Raw genomic sequence first — 20,902 nt, 5'->3', positions numbered from 1 at the left:
TTCCGTTTATTTTTTATCCTGAAAAACTCCCCACTTCTTAACGATTACAAGCATACCCATAACATGATGCAGCCACCACTATGCTTGAAAATATGGAGAGTGGTACTCTGTAATGTGTTGTATTGGATTTGCCCCAAACATAACAAACATAACACTTTGTATTCAGAGCCAAAAGTTAATTGCTTTGCCACATTTTTTGCAGTTTTACTTTAGTGCCTTGTTACAAACAGGATGCATGTTTTGGATTTTTTTTAAATTATGTACAGGCTTCCTTCTTTTCAATCTGTCAATCAGGTTAGTATTGTGGAGTAACTACAATGTTGTTGATCCATCCTCAGTTTTCTCCTTTCACAGCCATTCAACTCTGTAACTGTTTTAATGTCACCATTGGCCTCATGGTTTTCTTCCTCTCTGGCAACTGAGTTAGAAAGGACGCCTATATCTTTGTAGTGACTGTGTGTATTGATACACCTTCCACAGTGTAATTAATAACTTCAACATGCTCAAAGGAATATGTAATACCTGCTTTATTTTATTTTTTTACGCATCTACCAATCAATGCCCTTCTTTGCGAGGCATTGGAAAACCTCCCTGGTCTTTGTGGTTGAATCTGTGTTTGAAATTCACTGCTCGACTGAGGGACCTTACAGATAATTGTATGTGTGGGATACAGAGATGAGGTAGTCATTCGAAAATGTTCATGATAATTAAACACTAATATTTCACACAGAGTGAGTCTATGCAACTTATTATGTGTCAAGGTTAAGCACATTTTTACTCCTGAACTTATTTAGGCTTGCCATAACAAAGGGGTTGAATACTTACTGACTCAAGACATTTCAGCTTGAAATCTTTTATTAATTTGTTATTTTTTTTTTGAAAAACATATTTCCACTTTGACATTATGGGTTATTGTGTGTAGGCCAGTGACAATAAAGTCTCAATTTAATCCATTTTAAATTCATGCTGTAAAACAACAAAATGTGGAAAAAGTCAAGGGGTATGAATACTATCTGAAGGCACTGTAGGTGACATCATGACGTTCAGCACGACCATCAACATGATATCTACGAGAGAGCGAGAGATAACTATATCTCACAGATCCAGAAACTGTTAGATGAACACGGATTGATATGCCATGTTCCTTGGCTTGATGACCTGTAAGGTACCACAACACAGTTCTCCACTCCACCACCATTAGGCTCTCCACTCCCCCAATAGCTGCAGTAGAAACAACAGAGTTAGACTGGGCACTCTCTCAGAACCTAGAGTATGAACAACACAGAGAATCAGTCCTACTCCTTACACTGTGGTCAGTGTTATTAGAGCAGTAGTCGCTTACCTTGGGGTGGTCAGTGGTGTGCCATCCACCCATTTCCAGGTCCCCTCAGTAACAGTCAGACCAATCCAGGTATTCTTGACTCTTTGAAGCCTATTGATGAATGTGTGCTGTTGTGACAGAAAACAACATTATTAATACAGTCTCTCTCTCTCTCTCTCTCTCTCTCTCTCTCTCTCTCTCTCTCTCTCTCTCTCTCTCTCTCTCTCTCTCTCTCTCTCTCTCTCTCTCTCTCTCTCTCTCTCTCTCTCTCTCTGTCTCTCTCTCTCACCCATTCCTCTCTGTTGTTTATGATCACCAGGTCTGCTCCTCTTTCCAGACAGTCCTGTCTGCTCTCCCTCCAGGTTTTAGTCTCAGTAGAGATGAAGTACCAACTGGATCCAAACTTCTGCCAGCCTTCAGGATAGGTTTGTTCTACAAGACAAAAACATGAATTTCCATCTTATTATTCTGCACCTATTATTGAAGAATACAAACACAAGTTGACTGCATATTAGGCATGTGATGTTATGATCATTTATTAGGTGAACTCACTCAGATTAGAGAACTTTCTCTTGAGATCATCTCTCTCCTTCTGTAGCTGGCCTCTCTCTGTAGTCAGGGTGTTATAACTGGTCTGTAGCTGGTCTCTCTCTTCAGTCAGGGTGTTGTAACTGGTCTGTAGCTGGTCTTTCTCTTTAGTCAGGGTGTTGTAACTGGTCGGTAGCTGGTCTCTCTCTTTAGTCAGGGTGATGTAACTGGTCTGTAACTGGTCTCTCTCTTTAGTCAGGGTGTTGTAACTGGTCTGTAGCTGGTCTCTCTCTTTAGTCAGGGTGTTGTAACTGGTCGGTAGCTGGTCTCTCTCTTCAGTCAGGGTGTTGTAACTGGTCTGTAGCTGGTCTTTCTCTTTAGTCAGTTTGTTGTAACTGGTCTGTAGCTGGTCTCTCTCTTCAGTCAGGGTGTTGTAACTGGTCTGTAGCTGGTCTTTCTCTTTAGTCAGGGTGTTGTAACGGGTCTGTAGCTGGTCTTTCTCTTTAGTCAGGGTGTTGTAACTGGTCTGTAGCTGGTCTTTCTCTTTAGTCAGGGTGTTGTAACTGGTCTGTAGCTGGTCTCTCTCTTCAGTCAGGGTGTTGTAAATGGTCTGTACTTGGTCTCTCTCTTTAGTCAGGGTGATGTAACTGGTATGTAACTGGTCTCTCTCTTTAGTCAGGGTGTTGTAACTGGTCTGTAGCTGGTCTCTCTCTTTAGTCAGGGTGTTGTAACTGCTCTGTAGCTGGTCTCTCTCTTTAGTCAGGGTGTTGTAACTGGTCTGTAGCTGGTCTTTCTCTGCAGTCACATTGGTGTTATATTCCATGCCTCTGTTATCTGGAAAGGATTGATACATATAGCTACTGGTAAATTCGCTCACGAAACAGTAATTCAAGAATATCTAAATGCATATTCCCATGAAATGATTGAGATGATTGGCATGATGTTTGGACATTTCACCAGTAAAGCGTGAATAATTATCATTCAAGATTGACATTGATGTTTACCTATATTTAAATTAGGTATGCCTAACTTGGTGTAGGAAGGTATTAAAAATGGAACATTTTCTTGAGACAATATGGATAGAGGCAGACGTTGCAATCGGAGGATGCATTTTGTGCATATTCTATAATGATATTCAATAGGCGACATCTGCCGGTACAAACTTTGATTGAGAAATGATGACGTCCATTAAAGAAAAATGTTGTGCTCCCTTGCCTAAACAAATATCACTACACCACTGGTTACAGTGCCTCCATAATACATGATTGACATTGGCAAAAGAGGATGGAATATCAGCTGATCATTAATGTTGATGAAGTAAATATGCTAGTCAGCTAAATCAATATTGTTTTCACTGATTGTGATTAATCTTCAACGCTCTTAAATAATAACTTCATAATATAGCCTGACCTTGATTTCAATGACGTTCAGCTTATAAAGGCTTCATAAAGCCTATTCAGTGGAGAGGGTGTGTGGTCCAAGTCTGGGGTTAAGGGTCTCTTTTTTCCAAGCTTAAAAGGATAAACATTCCCCTTGCAACACCATGGGCCAGAAAAGGTTGAATACATTGGCCATGCTGTCAATCCAGCATGACTTATTCCACATTAAAACAACTGGAAACTCTGAACTGGGAAATCTCAGACTTCAGTGAGTTCAAGAGAACTGGGAACTCTGAAAAAAATTTGCTCTGTCTGAAGAAATACGTTTTGAATGGTCATCCAACTCGGAATTCCAAGTCGGGAAGAACTCTTTCTAGAGCTCCGACCTGAAGATCACTGACGTCATGATTCGACCTTGTTTTTTTCTAAGTTCCCAGTTGTCGTGAAAGCCCCACAACTCCAGAGAATGCCAGACTTTGACGACAAAGTTTGATGACAAAATTTGCCCAGAAGAGGGACCTCCACGCCACCTTCCTGTTCAAGTGAGCACAGCACAACAAGGTGAGTCCAAAATGTATTGTATGCTGCTGCATAAATTATGTAATATGCCAGGGAGATATGTATACTGTAGCTAAGAAAGTAATACTACAGTGCCTTGCAAAAGTATTCAACCCCCTTGGCGTTTTTCCTATTTTGTTTCATTACAACTTGTAATTTAAATGGATTTTTATTTTGGATTTCACGTATTGGATATACACAAAATAGTCCAAATTGGGAAGTGAAATGAAAAAAATAACTTTCAAATTCTAAAAAATAAATAACGGAAAAGTGGTGCGTGCATATCTATTCACCCCCTTTGCTATGAAGCCCCTAAATAAGATCTGGTACAACCAATTACCTTCAGAAGTCACATAATTAGTTAGATTGCACACAGGTGGACTTTATTTAAGTGTCACATGATCTGTCACATGATCTCAGCACATATATACCTGTTCTGAAAGGCCCCAGAGTATGCAACACCACAAAGCAAGGGGCACCATGAAGACCAAGGAGCTCTCCAAACAGGTCAGGGACAAAGTTGTGGAGAAGTACAGATCAGGGTTGGGTTATGAAAAAATATCAGAAACTTTGAACATCCCACAGAGCACCATTAAATCCATTATTAAAAAATTGAAAGAATATGGCAACAAAACAAACCTGCCAAGAGAGGGCCGCACACTAAAACTCATCGACCAGGCAAGGAGGGCATTAATCAGAGAGGCAACAAAGATACCAAAGATAACCCTGAAGCAGCTGCAAAGCTCCACAGCGGAGATTGGAGTATCTGTCCATAGGACCACTTTAAGCCGTACACTCCACAGAGCTGGGCTTTACGGAAGAGTGGGCAGAAAAAAGTAATTGCTTAAAGAAAAAAATAAGCAAACACGTTTGGTGTTCGCCAAAAGGCATGTGGGAGACTCCCCAAACATATGGAAGAAGGCACTCTGGTCAGATGAGACTAAAATTGAGCTTTTTGGCCATCAAGGAAAATGCCATGTCTGGCGCAAACCCAACACCTCTCATCACCCCGAGAACACCATCCCCACAGTGAAGCATGGTGGTGGCAGCATCATGCTGTAGGGATGTTTTTCATCGGTAGGGACTGGGAAACTGGTCAGAATTGACGGAATGATGGATGGCACTAAATACATGGAAATTCTTGTGGGAAACCTGTTTCAGTCTTCCAGAGATATGAGACTGGGACGGAGGTTCACCTTCCAGCAGGACAATGACCCTAAGCATACTGCTAAAGCAACACTTCAGTTGTTTAAGGGGAAACATTATACATTTCTTGGAATGGCCTATTGGAATCCAATTGAGAAACTGTTGTATTACTTAAAGATTGCGGTACACCAGCGGAACCCATCCAACTTGAAGGAGCTGGAGCAGTTTTGCCTTGAAGAATGGGCAAAAATCCCAGTTGCTAGATGTACCAAGCTTATAGAGACATACCCCAAGAGACTTGCAGCTGTAATTGCTGCAAAAGATGGCTCTACAAAGTATCGACTTTGGACGGGTGAATAGTTATGGACACTCTGGTTTTCTGTGTTTTTGTCTTATTTCTTGTTTGTTTCACACAAAAAAAATGTTTGCATCTTCAAAGTGGTAGGCATGTTGTGTAAATCAAATGATACAAACACCCAAAAAATCCATTTTAATTCCAGGTTGTAAGGCAACAAAATAGGAAAAATGCCAAAGGGGTTGAATACTTTCTCAAGCCACTGTAAGTGTATGTTGAGTAGTAAGCTGTTAGTAGCCCATGTGCCTCACCCTAATAACTTGGTCCCTTTCCCTCTCAGAACTTGGGCTAACGTTCTGAGTTGATGGTGCACATGTAGCCTATAGCCTGTTTTAGAGAAATGTCATAATTTAATATTTTAAAAGCTTTCATTGTCTGCTTATATGCCCCCTTTATTTATCCTACGGTTCTGACTTGGTGCACAGTGCAAAGCTGTCATCAAGGCAAAGGGTGGCTACTTTGAAGAATCTCAAATATAACACTTTGTTTTGGTTACTACATGATTCCATATGTGTTATTTCATAGTTTTGATGTCTTCACTAGTATTCTATGATGTAGAAAATAGTGAAAATAGAGAAAAACCCTGGAATGAGTAGGTGTGTCCAAACTTTTGACTGGTACTGTACATAAGTATCAAAATTATAAATCATTTCAAATTGCTTATATAAGCAAACAAGACGGCACCATTTTCTTGTTTTTAAAATGTATTGATGGATAGCCAGGGGCACACTCCAACACTCAGACATAATTTACAAACAACACATTTGTGTTTAGTGAGTCTGCCAGATCAGAGGCAGTAGGGATGACCAGGGATGGAAGTTCTCACGGGGGGCCAGTTTGAAAAATGTATGCACTCACTAATTGGAAGTCACTCTGGATAAGAGCGGCTGCTAAATGACTAAAATGTAAAATAATACCCACCAACAATAATTGTAACTCTTGAACCGTTCGAGCTAGAGACATCAAACCAACTTTCACATGTTCAGGCTATCCTATCAACCACCAATCAATCAATCAATATTTTAATCTAATAACTTTTTCCACTATATCCAGTCACCACCATTACTACTGCAGACACTACCACTACTATAACCTATTTCAAAACCATACATACTTTAAAACAAGCTAGCAAGCACACAACATTTTCTTCAGGAAATGTACTTTTCAGTGATCATTGTTAGCCTAAATAGTTTATTTATTAGATAGAACTACAGCTAGCTATCAGTAGGTCTACATATTCTACAGTTCTTTAACTACCACAAAATTACTTTTAAGAGCTGTCATCACTAGACGCACCATCATATGTCTCTCCCCAAATAATAGCCTAAAACTTTCTAATCATTACATCACCATTCACCTAAAATAAAACGTTTTACAAAAGTGAATTGTGCATCTATTTATCTGAAACCACAGCCTGAATGATTCAGAGATGCTTTGATTTCCTAACAGTGATGTACACAACCCACAATCCTAATATTTGTGTAAACTCTTCACAGTTGTGTTCCGTGTGTGTAACTGAGTAGACTGATTCCCCCATTTCATTTATCCACAATCCATAGGTAAGGCTGTACAGAGAAATACAAGTATGCCCCAATTCAATTGTAAAGTCTAATACATCCAAAGTGTGATTTCAACTTACTTGTACTTTTTTGCCAAATTAACTTTTGTTGAATTTATATCACAACATTCCAAGCTTGATTGGCATTATCTAGTCCAAATGTGGCATGATTCCACTATTTGTATCCATTTGCATGACTTTCAATGAGGGACTTTAATTTTGAAGGCAAACCTTAAATTCCACTATTGTGGCTAATCCGTATTGTGGCTATCTTCACATATGTGAGAAGATAGAGGTCAGTGATATAAAGAGTTATGATATGACCCACAACTACACGATTTGATCTGTAAACTTTACCCTGGGGATTCACCACTGTGGGGATCTTCATGCACCATTGATCAGTGAGAAGAAGAAGGTAAGTAACAGTGTGGTCCTCTGTAGCTCAGCTGGTAGAGCACGGCTCTTGTAACGCCAAGGTAGTGGGTTCGATCCCCGGGACCATCCATACACAAAAAATGTATGCACGCATGACTGTAAATCGCTTTGGATAAAAGCGTCTGCTAAATGGCATATTATTATTATTATTAACAGGCCTATACCTGGGATCGGCAGTGGCAGACTTACCATTCGGCAGAAGAGGCAACTGCCTCAGGCCTCCCATCATCAAGGGGCCTCATGAGCTGGGCATATTAACAAAAAAATAATTAATACAATAACATCTCTGCTCGCCCACTGTGCCCAGGTTAATGAGGCCACTTTGTCGACAAAAAAAGGCCTCCAAAAAAAGTAAATGAATCCATACAGCCGAATAATAATTAATAACAGATAAATACTTTATTTCCCTACATATACATACATTTCATATCAATATTAATATAACCCAAGTTTTTCTAATAATAGTAGAAACAAGTATCATGAATCACCCACGGACTGGTTCAGATAATAGACTATTCCACCCTGACTAGAGTTCCCGTGCTGCCGGGTCATGGCTAGAAGGGATCCAGCTTTTGTTAAATTACAGTCAGATTTGACTTTGCGTAACAGGTTAGGAAAGGAACAGGAGCTCAAGCAGTAGAACATTTGAGGTGCCGGTACTCAGCTCATGGTGAGCTCCTGCCCAAGTCACGCAGCGGTTACTGGAAGAATATCGGACCAATTTGAAAGCGTATGAGCGTTGTACTGAGCATTTACAAAAATGGAGCGTTGGTGCCACCTCGTGGAAAGATTGAAAACAGGCATAACCATTTATACAATCAACCAGACTGACGGCGAGGTGGATCACATCCTGACAGCCCCTGGGAAGAAGTGCTGGCTTGGTTGCTCTGGGTGTTGCCAACTTCAAAGGTACTAGAGGTCTGGGGTTCAAGTCCTTATTTCATCTCCTGAAGTTGTTTTCACCTTTCACCTATCGCCTCGTATTTACGTGTGTGTCTGGATAGATGGATAACTCGGTTCAGTCAAAGTAGAGGGATAGAGGATGTCCAGCTAGATGGGGAGGCACTCACCCGCATTGCCATGATGACCCAGGAACATTACCCAGTGAAATTGGGCATCAACTTAGACCTGGGCTGTACAGTAAGTCCACAGTTCATTTGTTCTCACAGCCTGGTGTAAAACATTTAAAATACTTCTTATTGTTCATAAACATGTTTTCCAATTGATCTGATCTCTCCCCTTCTCCATTTTATTTCTCCCTGCCTATTTCTCCTTTCCTCCCTCTCTCTCTGTAGGTTGTTCAGATGCAGGAAGAAGTCAGTATGTTTGTGTTCCTCTCTGATGAGGTCATTGCAATGTGCATGTGTTTGGTTTCTCTGTCCTCTTAATGTTGACGGAGCCACGAGCCAGAGCACGCATAGAAGTAGGCTAATTGGCATGCTGCGCAAATGTAGGAAAGTAACCATTACGGGATGTCTGATTTCTGATCCTCTTAACTCAACACCACTAATAAGCTAAGCTTCTCAGTCATTTTTTCTTCACCTCACACAGTTAGAACATCCATTGTGAATGTTAGTTCCTTACAGTATATGAAAAATCTTTCCCCCTTGATAATCACCAGTCCTCCTGTCAAAGAGCAAAATGTCATAGATTCCATATATCCAGTGGATATTTAACAAAATACCTGAACACATCTCCCTTTCCGCAAAAACAGCTGTGTCTGTCCCGAGCTCACTGCCGCAAAACAACTCTGAGAATCCGGAATATGCTAGTTGATAAAATGTTGCATGTTCGCTAGCATCAGCTTCGGGCTGGAACTTCATATATACAGTAATTGGGCTGGACCCAGTTGATTGATTTTATACAATGATGCACTTCACTAGCTAATTGATTTGATAGAATGTTGCACTTCACTACTGATAGCGCAAGCCAAAACAGATAGAAAGCGAGGCAGACATGCGAAGTAGAGAGATGAATGCAATTGAAAGAACCTGCATTTTCATCAGGATATTTTCTGATTGCAAATGGCAGCTTTATGTACAGTGCCTTCGGAAAGTATTCAGACCCCTTGACTTTTTCCACATTTTGTTAGGTTACAGCCTCATTCTAAAATGCCCCCCCCCCCCCTCATCAATCTACACACAATAACCCATAATGACAAATCAAAAACAGGTTTGTAGAAATGTTTGCACATTTATAAAAAAAATTAAACAGAAATATAACATTTACATAAGTATTCAGACCCTTTACTCAGTACTTTGTTGATGCACCTTTCGCAGCGATTACAGCCTGAATTCTTCTTGGGTATGACACTACAAGCTTGGCACACCTGTATTTGGGGAATTTCTCCATTAATCTCTACAGATCCTCTCAAGCTCTGTCAGGTTGGATGGGGAGCGTCGCTGCACAGCTATTTTCAGGTCTCTCCAGAGATGATAGATCGGGTTCAAGTCCGGGCTCTGACTGGGCCACTCAAAGACATTCAGAGACTTGTCCTGAAGCCACTCCTGCGTTGTATTGGCTGTGTGCTTAGGGTTATTGTCCTGTTGGAACGGGAATCTTCGCCCCAGTCTGAGGTCCTGAGCGCTCTGGATCAGGTTTTCATCAAGGATCTTTCTGTACTTTGCTCCGTTCGTCTTTCCCTTAATCCTGACTAGTCTCCCAGGTCCTGCCGCTGAAAAACATTCCCACAGCATGATGCTGCCACCACCATGCTTCACCGTAGGGATGGTGCCAGGTTTCCTCCAGACGCTTGGCATTCAGAACAAAGAGTTCAATCTTGGTTTCATCAGACCAGAGAATCTTGTTTCTCATGGTCTCAGTGTCTTTACGTGCCTTTTAGCAAACTCCAAGTGGGCTATCATGTGCCTTTTACTGAGGAGTGGCTCCCATCTGGCCACTCTACCATAAAGGCCTGATTGGTGGAGTGCTGCAGAGATGGTTGTCCTTCTGGAAGGTTCTCCCATTTCCACAGTGGAACTCTAGAGCTCTGTCAGAGCGACAATCGGGTTCTTGGTCACCTCCCAGTTCAAGACCCTTCTCCCCCCATTGCTCAGTTTGGCTGTGCGGGCAGCTCTAGGAAGAGTCTTGGTGGTAAAATGTATTCACTCACTACTGTTAGTCGCTCTGGATAAGAGCGTCTGCTAAATGACGTAAATGTAAATGTTGCAAACTTCTTCCATTTAAGACTGATGGAGGCCACCGTGTTCTTGGGGACCTTCAATGCTGCAGAAATGTTTTGGTACCCTTCCCCAGATCTGTGCCTCAACACAATCCTGTCTCGGAGCTCTATGGACAATTCCTTCGACCTCATGGCTTGGTTTTTGCTCTGACATGCGCTGTCAACTGTGGGACCTTATATAGACAGGTATGTCCCTTTCCAAATGAGGTCCAATCAATTGAATTTACCACAGGTGGACTCCAATCAAGTTGTAGAAACATCTTGAAGATGATCAATAGAAACATGAGGCATCAGAGCTCAATTTCGAGTCTCATAGCAAAGGGTCTGAATATATATGTAAATAATGTATTTCTGTTTTTTATGTGTAATAAATGTGCAAACATTTTTTTTTAAACGGTTTTGCTTTGTCATTATGAGGTATTGTGTATAGTTGCTGAGGATTGAATTTCATTTAATCCATTTTTGAATAAGGCTGTAATATGGAAAAAACTATGGAAAAAGTCAAGGGGTCTGAATACTTTCCGAAGGCACTCTATTTTTACTTACTTGACAATAGTAGTTTTAGGCTTACTGCTACATTGGCTTATAGGCTAACTCTTAGTGCATGCACTCATTTCTTTAGGCGCCAATGTATCACGGTGTATAAATGTGTCCATATGGCAGAGGCTGGTGCTCTCGCATTAGTGGAATTTAAACTCTGAGATGTAATCATTTTAATTCCGGTTTGAAGCGGCAGGTAGCCTAGCGGTGAAGAGCGTCGGGCCAGTATACGAAAGGTCGCTGGTTTGAATCCCCGAGCCAAATAGGTGAAGAATCTGTCGATGTGCCCTTGAGCAAGGCAATTACTCCTAATTGCTCCTGTAAGGTCGCTCTGGATAAGAGTGTCTCCTAAATCATGTAAATGTAATTCCGGTTTGTATTATTAACCACGTGACAATTATTTTGAAAAACTAAAACGTCATTATTGAACTGAAACTGTTCCACTAAAACATGCATATGAAAATCATAACTGGCACGCAGATCGGTAGAAATTGGATAAATTGTAAACTTTCCCAAACTTGAAACTCATGCACAGTCTAGGAATAGACCATTGTAAACAGAGCGCACATTTCTTTGTACTGCATAATTAAAACTTTTGTTTTTTGTGTGTGTCAACAATATTGACAAACTACAGGAATTATGATCCTTGCTTTGTGAGAACAGAACTATAGTGTGATAATATAATACATATCTGCCCTATGGGCCCTGGTCAAAAGTAATGCACTAAACGTGGAATAGGGTCCCAAATGGAATAGGGTCCCAAATGGAATAGGGTCCCAAATGGAATACGGTCCCAAATGGAATACGGTCCCAAATGGTATAGGATCCCAAATGGAATAGGGTCCCAAATGGAATAGGGTCCCAAATGGAATAGGATCCCAAATGGAATAGGATCCCAAATGGAATAGGGTCCCAAATGGAATAGGGTCCCAAATGGAATATCGTCCCAAATGAAACAGGGTCCCATGTGGAATACGGTCCCAAATGGAACACGGTCCCAAATGGCACCCTATTCCCTGCATAGTGCACTGTCAAAAGTACTGCGCTAATAGGGTGTCATTTGGGACTCACTCACAGAAAGCCAGCCTCAGGGAGATGTTGAGAGTGACTTGTAGAACACACAGGACTCCAAAACACACGGCAGCCAGGCTGTAGAGTCTTGGTTTTCCATCTGCAGAGGAACACACACATACAAACACACACACACACACACCATCATCACTAATGATTTAGATTAAAACAGAACACACGTCATCCCACAAAACCTTAACTAATTCTGAGAACCTAACATTTCCAATGTGTCATTGGTTTTACCCCAAATGTGGTTTGGCAGCAACAGTTTGCTCAAGAGTGTGGTCATCTCAAATCTGATGAACAGGAAGCTACTGTATGATGACATTACCAAAATTACACAATATAGCTGTCTCATGATTTAAAGAGGCTATCTGCGATCGCTGCATACGTATTTAGGACTTTGAAATGTATGATATTTACCCATTCATTCTTCAAGAATGTAACTTATAAATGCCAAATGAGCTTAGTTTAACCTTCTAACCCCATAAGGACCCAAAATACACACTGAGTGGAGAAAAGGCATCACTCTCAAATTCATAGACAGAGCTATGTATGCAAGGACTGCCCATCCATGAGCTCAAAATGATTGTTTTAACCATTTAAAGATGCCCTATGCAGAAAAAAATTAAAATAAAAAAATCGCTCCGCCATTTCCTGGTTGCTAGAATTCTAATATGTTATGTGACAAAACAAGCAGTCATTGTGTAAAATAAATATGGTATATTCAGCTGTTTGAAGTTGCTGTACAAAACCTAAAGTAAAAGACGCAAAAATGAAACTTTATAAAGGGAAGCATAGAAATAGCACACATAGAACAGATCTACCACTTCTTAGACTTGCTTTGGATGGGGATGAAAGATCTATAACATTCATGTGAATTTGGTCGGGTCGCCCAAAAATGTACTGTAGCTTTAAGGCAATACAAAGTTTGTACAATTCCATAATTTACAATTCCAGAGTAAAACAAGCTTACACTGAGCATACATAGCTCTGTCTATGAATTGATTGCTTACGCGATAGATAATTCTTAGTTCATACCTGAGCGAAGGGTCTCAGTCTTCAAGCTCCTCATTGCTCTGTTCCGGTTTTCTTCATTCCTCTTGTTTAATTCAATAACTTGTTTGTTGACATAGTTGGCCATCTTAACTAACTGTACCGAATATATCAATGATTACCCCAATCAATCAATTAAACAACTAATTCAGTATGTCTGACCTCTTATTGTAATATCTATGATTCTAACTTACTTTTCCTTATAGTATTAACTTACTGTATGATTACCTTTCTAACTGACTGAGCAGTAGTTAGTCTGATGTGTCTAAACTCTGTACTTCTCTGTTCTCTGTCTGTGTCCAACAGCTGGATGATTCAAGGCTCTATCCACCAATAAGAAGGCTGTAGGTGTCAGGATGTTTCAAGGCTCTTCCACCAATAAGAAGGAGACTCTTGAAATGTGTCTCAAATGGCACCCTAATCTCTATACAGTGCACTACATAGGGAAATAGGGTACCATTTGGGACACAGCATTTTAGACCAGACAGTTTTTTGTAACACCCTGTTCATCCCCCTTGTTCATTCTGTTCTGTGGTTTCTTTTTTCATCTTTATAAAGTTTTTTATTTTTTCAATGTTAATATTTATAATTCATTATGTAGCATTGCATCTCTCATGGGAAACGTATGTTAACATTGCCAAAGCAAGTGAAGCAGATAGTAAACACAAGTGAAATGAACAATAAATATTATATATTCTCTCTCTCTCTCTCTCTCTCTCTCTCTCTCTCTCTCTTTGCTGAGTTGTTAAGTGATGTTGTCACCTAGTGGTTAGAGAGAGAGATAGAAAGAGAGAATAGAAGTGGAGACTGTATTAACAATGTTGTTTTCTGTCAAAACAGACATTTATCAATGGGATTGAATCAGTCAGTTATGTCTGGATTGATCTGATTGACTCTGTTACTGAGGGGACCTAGAAATGGGTGGACGGCACCCCACTGACCACCCCAAGGTAAGAGACTACTGCTCTAATAACACTGACCACAGTGTAAGGAGTAGGACGGATTCTCTGTGTTGTGGTCTGTCGTACGGCAATTTGGTAAAAAGACAATTTGACATTTACTCAGTACATTGTTTTCACTGAGGAAATGTACGAGTCTGTTGTTAATGATAATGGAGAGGATTTTCCCAAGGTTGCTGTTGTCACATATCCCACGGTAGTTATTGGGGTCAAATTTGTCTCCACTTTTGTGGATTGGGGTGATCAGTCCTTGGCTCCAAATATTGGGAAAGATGCCAGAGCTGAGAATGATGTTAAAGAGTTTAAGTATAGCCAATTGGAATTTGTTGTCTGTATATTTTATCATTTTATTTAGGATATCATCAAGACCACAGGCCTTTTTGGGTTGGAGGGTTTGTATTTTGTCCTGTAGTTCATTCAATGTAATTTGATAATCCAGTGGGTTCTGGTAGTCTTTAATAGCTGATTCTCTACACATAGTTACTAGCTAAAACACCAGGTAAATAGGCCTAGTAACCAGCACTTCTTACAACTAGGTGATAAGCCATGAACCTGGACAGAAACTCACAGTAGACAGACATGCCTATGATCCCAGCCAGTAGAAGAACACACAGCAGCACCAGACACACTGCAGAAACTATGGAGGATCCCTTCCCTGAAGAACATCTCTTCCCTGAGCTATCAGGCTCTGTGGACACATCAAATATACTTTTATGTGAGTCTATGTGCTGATGTGTGTCTTGGTGATGGTCTCACTGTCTCTCAGGGTGTCTGCACTTGTGTAGATATCCACAATCCTCTCCTCAGCTTCACCTCTGTCAATCTTGAATGTATACAACAGTTACGATAACGGCTGAAAACTCCTTATGAGGGGTATCTTGTCTGAAAGCCATGTTTCAGAAAAAGCAGAGAATACTGCAGTTACCTGAGTCCCGTCATCCATCTTATTATCAAGTGACTGAATGGAGGGAAGAGGTGGCCGGTTTTCCCTTTGCCGTAATCCCTCCAGGACTCCCCCTCTCTTGCCTCTTTATCGCCGGTGTTTCCTCTTGGATTCCCTGAAAATTGGGTCGGAATTCCATAAAGAGCCCAGGGCAGATGAGTCAAAGTTGAAAATGGAATTGAGGTTACTAACTCCCGATCTGATGTTCAAAAGTTATTGTCTATCATAAGAAACTATAGTGGATACATTTAGTGAAAATAAAGAATCACGAAACAGTAAAATTGGGTCGGAGCTCGCACAGTGTGTGTGTGTGAGTGTGCAATCTTATCTGAATGTTGAGCAACAACGCTATCTCTTCGACTGGGCTTGAAGGCTCTTACGTTGCCATATAATTGGCCATCAATGTCCATGTTCTTCATTGCATTAGGTTTGTCGTCTTCAAATCCATCTGGGATTTCATAGACTCCCTCTGACATCTTAACACACTTGTGGTCAAATACAGTAACTTCTACTTCTAACCTCAGCTCTAATGTACATCCTGTGTCTTCTCCCTGCACTGTACTTCCTCTGTGTGATTTATGGTAGTGAAACTATTTATTAATCCACAGTGGATTAGAAACACTGGCCACCACGTGACTCCCACCAGCCTTAGTTTGATAATATAATACATGATATGACTCTATACCATGTTATATGATGTATATCTGAATTCACAGGGTCCCAATTTTAGATATGCTAACATAAATTGGGATCCTGTTAATTGACATATAAACTACATATATCCTTACTGAGTTTACAGCACCACCAGCCTTGCGTCTATGTGACTTACTGTATTGACACTCTTTTTCTTTGTCTTGGGTCAGTTAAGCATTTCCACCACAAATAGTTAAGGTTAAGATTGGGGGAGGGAAAGCTGATCCTAGATCTGTACCTTGGGGAAACGTCACCAAACAGTGTGACCGGCCACCAATGACCACATAGTTTTTTTTTGTGTGTATTTATGCTGTCTCTGAAGAGTTATTCAGAATGAAACACTGGTGGTCAACTTGGTTTACAGGGGAATTTCACCAAAAGCAGAAGTTGTGACAAGATCGCCATAGTTTCAGATTGACAGATTTAAGAGAATAGAAAGAAGAATTAAAACCCTTCACATGTATTATGACAACAAGTTCATATTTCCACCCTGTCTTTTAGTACAACATCACCAGTGGGGGCTGGTGAGAAGAGCGATAGGAGGTTGGGCTCATTGTAATGGCTGCAATGGAATTAATGGTATAGTATCAACCGCATCAAACATATGGAAACCACATGTTTGACTCCGTGCCTTTAATACCATTCCAGCCATTACAATGATCCTGTCCTCCTATAGCTCCTCCCACCGGCTTAGACAGGTCTTAGACTGTACAAAAAATATATCAAAACTATGTCTCCTGATCTTTCTGATATCTCTCAGACACTTCAGAACAAACTTTAGATTTGGGGACTATGTGTTGTTCCATGTAGTTAATCTGTTATTCAATGTACAGTGGGGAAAAAATTATTTAGTCAGCCACCAATTGTGCAAGTTCTCCCACTTAAAAAGATGAGAGAGGCCTGTAATTTTCATCATAGGTACACGTCAACTATGACAGACAAAATGAGAATTATTTTTCCAGAAAATCACATTTTAGGATTTTTAATGAATTTATTTGCAAATTATGGTGGAAAATAAGTATTTGTTCAATAACAAAAGTTTCTCAATACTTTGTTATATACCCTTTGTTGGCAATGACACAGGTCAAACGTTTTCTGTAAGTCTTCACAAGGTTTTCACACACTGTTGCTGGTATTTTGGCCCATTCCTCCATGCAGATCTCCTCTAGAGCAGTAATGTTTTGGGGCTGTCGCTGGGCAACACGGACTTTCAACTCCCTCCAAAGATTTTCTATGGGGTTGAGATCTGGAGACTGGCTAGGCCACTCCAGGACCTTGAAATGCTTCTTACGAAGCCACTCCTTCATTGCCCGGAGGGTGTGTTTGGGATCATTGTCATCCTGAAAGACCCAGCCACATTTCATCTTCAATGCCCTTGCTGATGGAAGGACGTTTTCACTCAAAATCTCACGATACATGGCCCCATTAATTATTTCCTTTACACGGATCAGTCGTCCTGGTCCCTTTACAGATAAACAGCCCCAAAGCATGATGTTTCCACCCCCATGTTTCACAGTAGGTATGGTGTTCTTTGGATGCAACTCAGCATTCGTTGTCCTCCAAATACGACGAGTTGAGTTTTTACCAAAAAGTTATATTTTGGTTTCATCTGACCATATGACATTCTCCCAATCCTCTTCTGGATCATCCAAATGCACTCTAGCAAACTTCAGACGGGCCTGGACATGTACTGGCTTAAGCAGGGGGACACGTCTGGCACTGCAGGATTTGAGTCCCTGGCGGCGTAGTGTGTTACTGATGGTAGGCTTTGTTACTTTGGTCCCAGCTCTCTGCAGGTCATTCACTAGGTCCCCCCGTGTGGTTCTGGGATTTTTGCTCACCGTTCTTGTGATCATTTTGACCACACGGGGTGAGATCTTGCGTGGAGCTCCAGATCGAGGGAGATTATCAGTGGACTTGTATGTCTTCCATTTCCTAATAATTGCTCCCACAGTTGATTTCTTCAAACCAAGCTGCTTACCTATTGCAGATTCAGTCTTCCCAGCCTGGTGCAGGTCTACAATTTTGTTTCTGGTGTCCTTTGACAGATCTTTGGTCTTGGCCATAGTGGAGTTTGGAGTGTGACTGTTTGAGGTTGTGGACAGGTGTCTTTTATACTGATAACAAGTTCAAACAGGTGCCATTCATAAAGGTAACGAGTGGAGGACAGAGGAGCCTCTTAAAGAAGAAGTTACAGGTCTTTGAGAGCCAGAAATCTTGCTTGTTTGTAGGTGAACAAATACTTATTTTCCACCATAACTTGCAAATAAATTCATAAAAAATCCTACAATGTGATTTTCTGGAGAAAAAAAATCTCAATTTGTCTGTCATAGTTGACGTGTACCTATGATGAAAATGACAGGCCTCTCTCATCTTTTTAAGTGGGAGAACTTGCACAATTGGTGGCTGACTAAATACTTTTTCCCCCACCGTGTAGGCTAATAGCAGTAAGGCCAAAACACATTTTTTATTAAATATTTTTTACATATATTTTTTTTATACTTCAAGGGGTCTTAAAATTCAAAATCAAATAGCAAAATGATTTTTGGTATGACCTTCTTTAAAGAAATTCCATATAGCTTAGTAGTCTGTCTGCTCTCCTCCCAGGTTTTAGTCTCCGTAGAGGGGAAGTAACAGCTGCAGTAAAGTTCTGCCAGCTGTTAGGACAAGGTTGTTCTGCAAGATGAACACATGAATTGCCTTCAACTTATCACACTGTACACTTAAAGAAAGAATACAGACTTATGATCAGGTGTGTGTGATTAATGACATTATCATTTATTCCTGTAGCTTTACTCACTGAGATTTGTAGGACTCCCACTAAGAAAATCTCTCTGTCTGTAGCTGGTCTCTCTCTTTAGTCAGGGTGTTTTAACTGGTCTGTAGCTGGTCCAGAACAATCTGGTTCAAGTTATTGCTGGTATTGAAGTGATCAATCACATAATGGAAAATACATTATTATTATAATTATTATTATTATTATTTTAGGACATGTCCCTCTGCACAGTTGACATGGTAGCTAAGGTGAGCTGTGTTAAGGTGAGTTCAGAGGTGTGGCCTCATTGGTCTAGCCAATCTATCCAGAGTTTGGGTGTATTTGCATACTGATGTGATTCTGCCGTAGAAATGCCATGTATCCAACTCCAGCTACCTCCAACTTATGCTGGGTGACAGACAGAAAGCCTGTTAATGGCAGCATTATGGGGAAGTATGGAACTGAACCAAACAAGTGCTTTTGTGAGTCAGGGAAAATGTATGGAGCAAAAATTACATGATTTTCTTTAGGAATGTAGTGAAGTAAAAGTTGTCAAAAATATAAATAGTAAAGTACAAAAAAAAATATATATATATACTTAAGTAGTATTTAAAAGTATTTTTACTTAAGTACTTTATACCACTGTGGGTGACCGACAGAAAGCCTGTTGATCCCAGCATTATTGGGAACTTAGGACCTGACCAGTAAAGGTCAGTAGCAGACCTGCTATATTCAGTTCTAATGTTGGCTTCTTAGTACACTCTGGAATGTTTCCTCCAATCTCCATGTCAAACATACAAAGAGAAGCTACTGAAGTGTTAAGGAGCTGGTGGCTTCCAGGCAAGTGTCTGAGGGAGAGCTGTCTGGCCCATTCGGCTGGACTAGATATTCCATGTATCCAACTCCAGCTCCCTCCAACTTATGCTGGGTGACAGAAAGAAAGCCTGAGAGTCTGATGCACCCATGCGTCAATCTAAGTAACGTAATACAAAAATCCCCATCAAAATCCATCAGTTTAACTTAGAGATTGGCTGCGTCTCAATCCTCCGCATCCGCCTATGTCAGCCTTCCGCATCTGCGGTGGAAGGTGGCAGAGCTACAGCGGTGTTTGTCAGACCATGAGACATCCCGAAAATCGCTCTTCTCACGAAAACGTCTGTAGGGTCCGAACGGTTTGACCGACAAACTATTATGACCCCACTATGGAAAGGGGTATTCAAGGCTTGTATTCTCCAATGTATTTTGAGAAGGAGGCGAAGAGAGAGAGGATGCGAGGAGGAATTGAGGAAAGATGAATTGAGAAAGAGACCATTGGCGAGTCTTTAATAACCCTATTTACTACTATGGTGAGTTCATCGCTCACTTTAACCACTACAGTGCCTTCAGAAAATATTCATACCCCTTGACTTATTAAAAATGCTGTTGTGTTACAGCCTGAATTTAAAATTGATTAAATAGATTTTTTTTCTCCCACAGTACCCCACAGTGACTAAGTGAAATCATGTTTTTAGAAATTTGAGCAAATTTTTTTAAAATGAAATATATATACAGTGGGGAAAAAAAGTATTTAGTCAGCCACCAATTGTGCAATTTCTCCCACTTAAAAAGATGAGAGAGGCCTGTAATTTTCATCATAGGTACACGTCAACTATGACAGACAAATTGAGAAAAAAATTCCAGAAAATCACATTTTAGGATTTTTAATGAATTTATTTGCAAATTATGGTGGAAAATAAGTATTTGGTCACCTACAAACAAGCAAGATTTCTGGCTCTCACAGACCTGTAACTTCTTCTTTAAGAGGCTCCTCTGTCCTCCACTCGTTACTTGTATTAATGGCACCTGTTTGAACTTGTTATCAGTATAAAAGACACCTGTCCACAACCTCAAACAGTCACACTCCAAACTCCACCATGGCCAAGACCAAAGATCTGTCAAAGGACACCAGAAACACAATTGTAGACCTGCACCAGGCTGGGAAGACTGAATCTGCAATAGGTAAGCAGCTTGGTTTGAAGAAATCAACTGTGGGAGCAATTATTAGGAAATGGAAGACATACAAGACCACTGATAATCTCCCTCGATCTGGGGCTCCACGCAAGATCTCACCCCGTGGGTTCAAAATGATCACACGGTGAGCAAAAATCCCAGAACCACACGGGGGGACCTAGTGAATGACCTGCAGAGAGCTGGGACAAAAGTAACAAAGCCTACCATCAGTAACACACTACGCTGCCAGGGACTCAAATCCTGCAGTGCAAGACGTGTCCCCCTGCTTAAGCCAGTACATGTCCAGGCCCGTCTGAAGTTTGCTAGAGTGCATTTGGATGATCCAGAAGAGGATTGGGAGAATGTCATATGGTCAGATGAAACCAAAATTGAACTTTTTGGTAAAAACTCAACTCGTCGTGTTTGGAGGACAAA

The 20,902-nt window shown here is 40.7% G+C and overlaps 1 protein-coding gene across 1 annotated transcript in view; it reads right to left on the bottom strand.

Annotated features, from left to right (window-relative positions):
- Nucleotides 1–976: 976 nt before the first annotated feature.
- The window catches only part of LOC121563981 (C-type lectin domain family 4 member E-like), a 39,044-nt gene continuing 19,118 nt past the window's right edge, over nucleotides 977–20,902 (bottom strand). Inside the window, exons 4-6 of the mRNA XM_045218900.1 lie at nucleotides 1,611–1,753; nucleotides 1,343–1,449; nucleotides 977–1,221 (exon numbers count right to left, since the gene is read on the bottom strand). Of these exons, the coding sequence (XP_045074835.1) occupies nucleotides 1,089–1,221; nucleotides 1,343–1,449; nucleotides 1,611–1,753 (383 nt within the window). The 3' untranslated portion in view covers nucleotides 977–1,088. The remainder of the gene's footprint in view (nucleotides 1,222–1,342; nucleotides 1,450–1,610; nucleotides 1,754–20,902) is intronic.

The sequence above is a fragment of the Coregonus clupeaformis genome, unplaced genomic scaffold (assembly GCF_020615455.1).
Source record: "Coregonus clupeaformis isolate EN_2021a unplaced genomic scaffold, ASM2061545v1 scaf1891, whole genome shotgun sequence".
NCBI classification, from domain to species: domain Eukaryota; kingdom Metazoa; phylum Chordata; class Actinopteri; order Salmoniformes; family Salmonidae; genus Coregonus; species Coregonus clupeaformis.
Note: the sequence above shows the minus strand (reverse complement) of the source record. Positions and strands in the feature narration are given on the sequence as shown.